This window comes from Pygoscelis adeliae, unplaced genomic scaffold (genome assembly GCF_000699105.1).
Source record: "Pygoscelis adeliae isolate BGI_AS28 unplaced genomic scaffold, ASM69910v1 Scaffold286, whole genome shotgun sequence".
Lineage (NCBI taxonomy): Eukaryota > Metazoa > Chordata > Aves > Sphenisciformes > Spheniscidae > Pygoscelis > Pygoscelis adeliae.
The window spans coordinates 9706941-9709024 of NW_008825076.1; the positions used below are offsets into that span (position 1 = coordinate 9706941).

General features: G+C 63.8%; 1 protein-coding gene across 1 annotated transcript in view; it reads left to right on the forward strand.

Annotated features, from left to right (window-relative positions):
- SOX18 (SRY (sex determining region Y)-box 18) overlaps window positions 1-2084 on the forward strand; it is a 15821-nt gene that overhangs the window by 8895 nt on the left and 4842 nt on the right. The window contains exon 2 of the mRNA XM_009326824.1: window positions 1059-1065. Within this exon, the coding sequence (XP_009325099.1) occupies window positions 1060-1065 (6 nt within the window). The 5' untranslated portion in view covers window position 1059. The remainder of the gene's footprint in view (window positions 1-1058; window positions 1066-2084) is intronic.

The following is a 2084-nucleotide window of genomic DNA, read 5'->3' on the forward strand; positions in this document are numbered from 1 at the left end:
ACGACGCCAGGCCCGGCGAGGAGGGCGCAGGGAGAGGTCACCCAGCTGGCGTGCACACCGATCTTATCTCTGCCCAGGGATGTCCAGCGCTTCCTCCCCGTGCGCCGCCGCAGATGCGGCCGGTGAGGAGCCAGGGCCGGGGGGTCACCAGCGTCCCGTGCCGCATTGCCGTGTCCCTGGGGCAGCTGTGCGAAAGGAGGGGTTGTGCTGCGGGGCGTTTGTGTGTGTCCCCCTCCAGGAAAGCTGAACCAGGCACAGACCCCGCGTGCTTCACCCCACAGCCTGGCTGGGCGTAGGTGCCTTCCCTCTCCGGGGCAGATGCCGGCTGTGAGGAGGAGGAGTGAAGCGGTGCGGCATCGCCCACACGGCCAGGCAGCGGGGCCCCCCCATATCCCTCCTGGTCCAGGCATTTTCGGGTGCTTTGCACCCAGGCATCTGTGGACCCAGGCATTTTTGGGTGCTTTGCACGCTGCTCCATCCCCCCTTGCATCTCTCCTTCCCCTCTCCCTGCTTCACAGTTCTCATCCCTCCTCCTCCAGCAGCCGTACCCTTCCTTTCCCCCTCCGCCACCCTCCTTGGCTCTTCCTTGCACCAGGACGCGGCACCAACGGCAATGCAAGGCAGGGTTTGCAGACGCGCTGCAAGGCAGCGTTTGCACCGCATGCATGCTCTGGGGTCGAAGCGCCCGGCTTTGCTCCGTGGGCAGAGGAGGTCCCAAACTACCCCAGCACAACAGGGACAGCGGCACCGCTCTGATCCCCCGCCCCGCGCTGCCCCTGCGTAAGGAAAGCATCGCGAGCCCACTGCCATCCCGTGCGGAGGAGGGCCACGCTTGGAGCGGTCGCACGGAGCAAGCGTGGAGGGCACGAAGCTCTGCATCTGCCTCCCCCTGGGAGGGTTTGCCCCAGCTCTTAGCATCGTTTCCAGGGCTGGAAAAATCTGAGCTGCCCCCTTTCCCACCCCGCTGCAGCTCATCCCCACCACGTCCCAAATGCCAGCTGGTGGCACCAGGTCCAACCCTGGCTCCAGGCCAGTTCTGGGCCCGCCCAGAGGCCAAGGATGCTGCTGGGGCCACGTGGGAGGCCACGGGGTAGATGCGGCCGGGGAAAGCACCACGTGCTTGGGAGAAGGGCCAGGATCGGCAGCGGGGGGGATGTTCCTGGGGACGTCCCCAGCAGCTGCCCGGTCCAACTGCCCCAAAGGCTGCTCACTTTACCCCACAAGCAGCCGTGGGCCCTGGGCTGGGGGCCCCCAGCTCCCCCCAGCACCCACCTTGCTACTCCTGGGGCAGGGGCAAAGACCCAAAGCCTCCAGTGGCTCAGGGGCTCAGCTCCGGGCAGTGGCACACGGCTGCTCCTCCGGCATGGCGATGCTCTGAGACCCTCCTCGGCTGTATAGCCGGGGCAGGACAGGGGAGAGCGGAGAGGAGGCTCCTTGCAGCCGTACGGGCTCTCCCGTGGACTGGTGCTGATTTGCTCTTGCAAAATATTAAGAGGCTCCGGGAACGTGAAGGAAATTTAGCCTGAAACCTCTGTCGCTCCTGGCTAGCGATTGAAGAATAAGTGAGACAAGATTTTTTTTTCTTTTTTTTTTTTTTTTAAGGCCTTTGTTTTGTTTAGGGTTAACAGCAGATCGGCTTTTTCAAATCACTTCCAGACACACAGAAACCATGGCATGCAATACCCCACCGCTGTGAGGAGGCTGGGAGCGGGGCTCTTGCGCAACCTGGTGCCCCACGTCTTCCGAACGCTGAGGTTCACATTTCAGGCTGGGGTCTCAGGCATGTCCGCAGCCGGAGGGGGCTTGGAGGCAGATACCCGGAGCTGGGGCATCTTTCACACATCAACCCGATTGCCTGGGGGGGTGTCAAGGAGCAGGGAGTGTGCGAGTAGATCTCCTTGCTTGCGAACGGGTCCTGCGGAGTTCATAACTCCTCCGTGCCAAGGGCAGGAAGGACCTTCAGACCACCTAGCCTGGCTCTTGGCACTGCACATCTCTGCTGGACGGCAGCCGAGCGAGCGGAGCAGTGACCTGGCGGCGGGGGGACGCGCTGCTTCTCCACGGCTGCCGATGGCGGGGGGCCG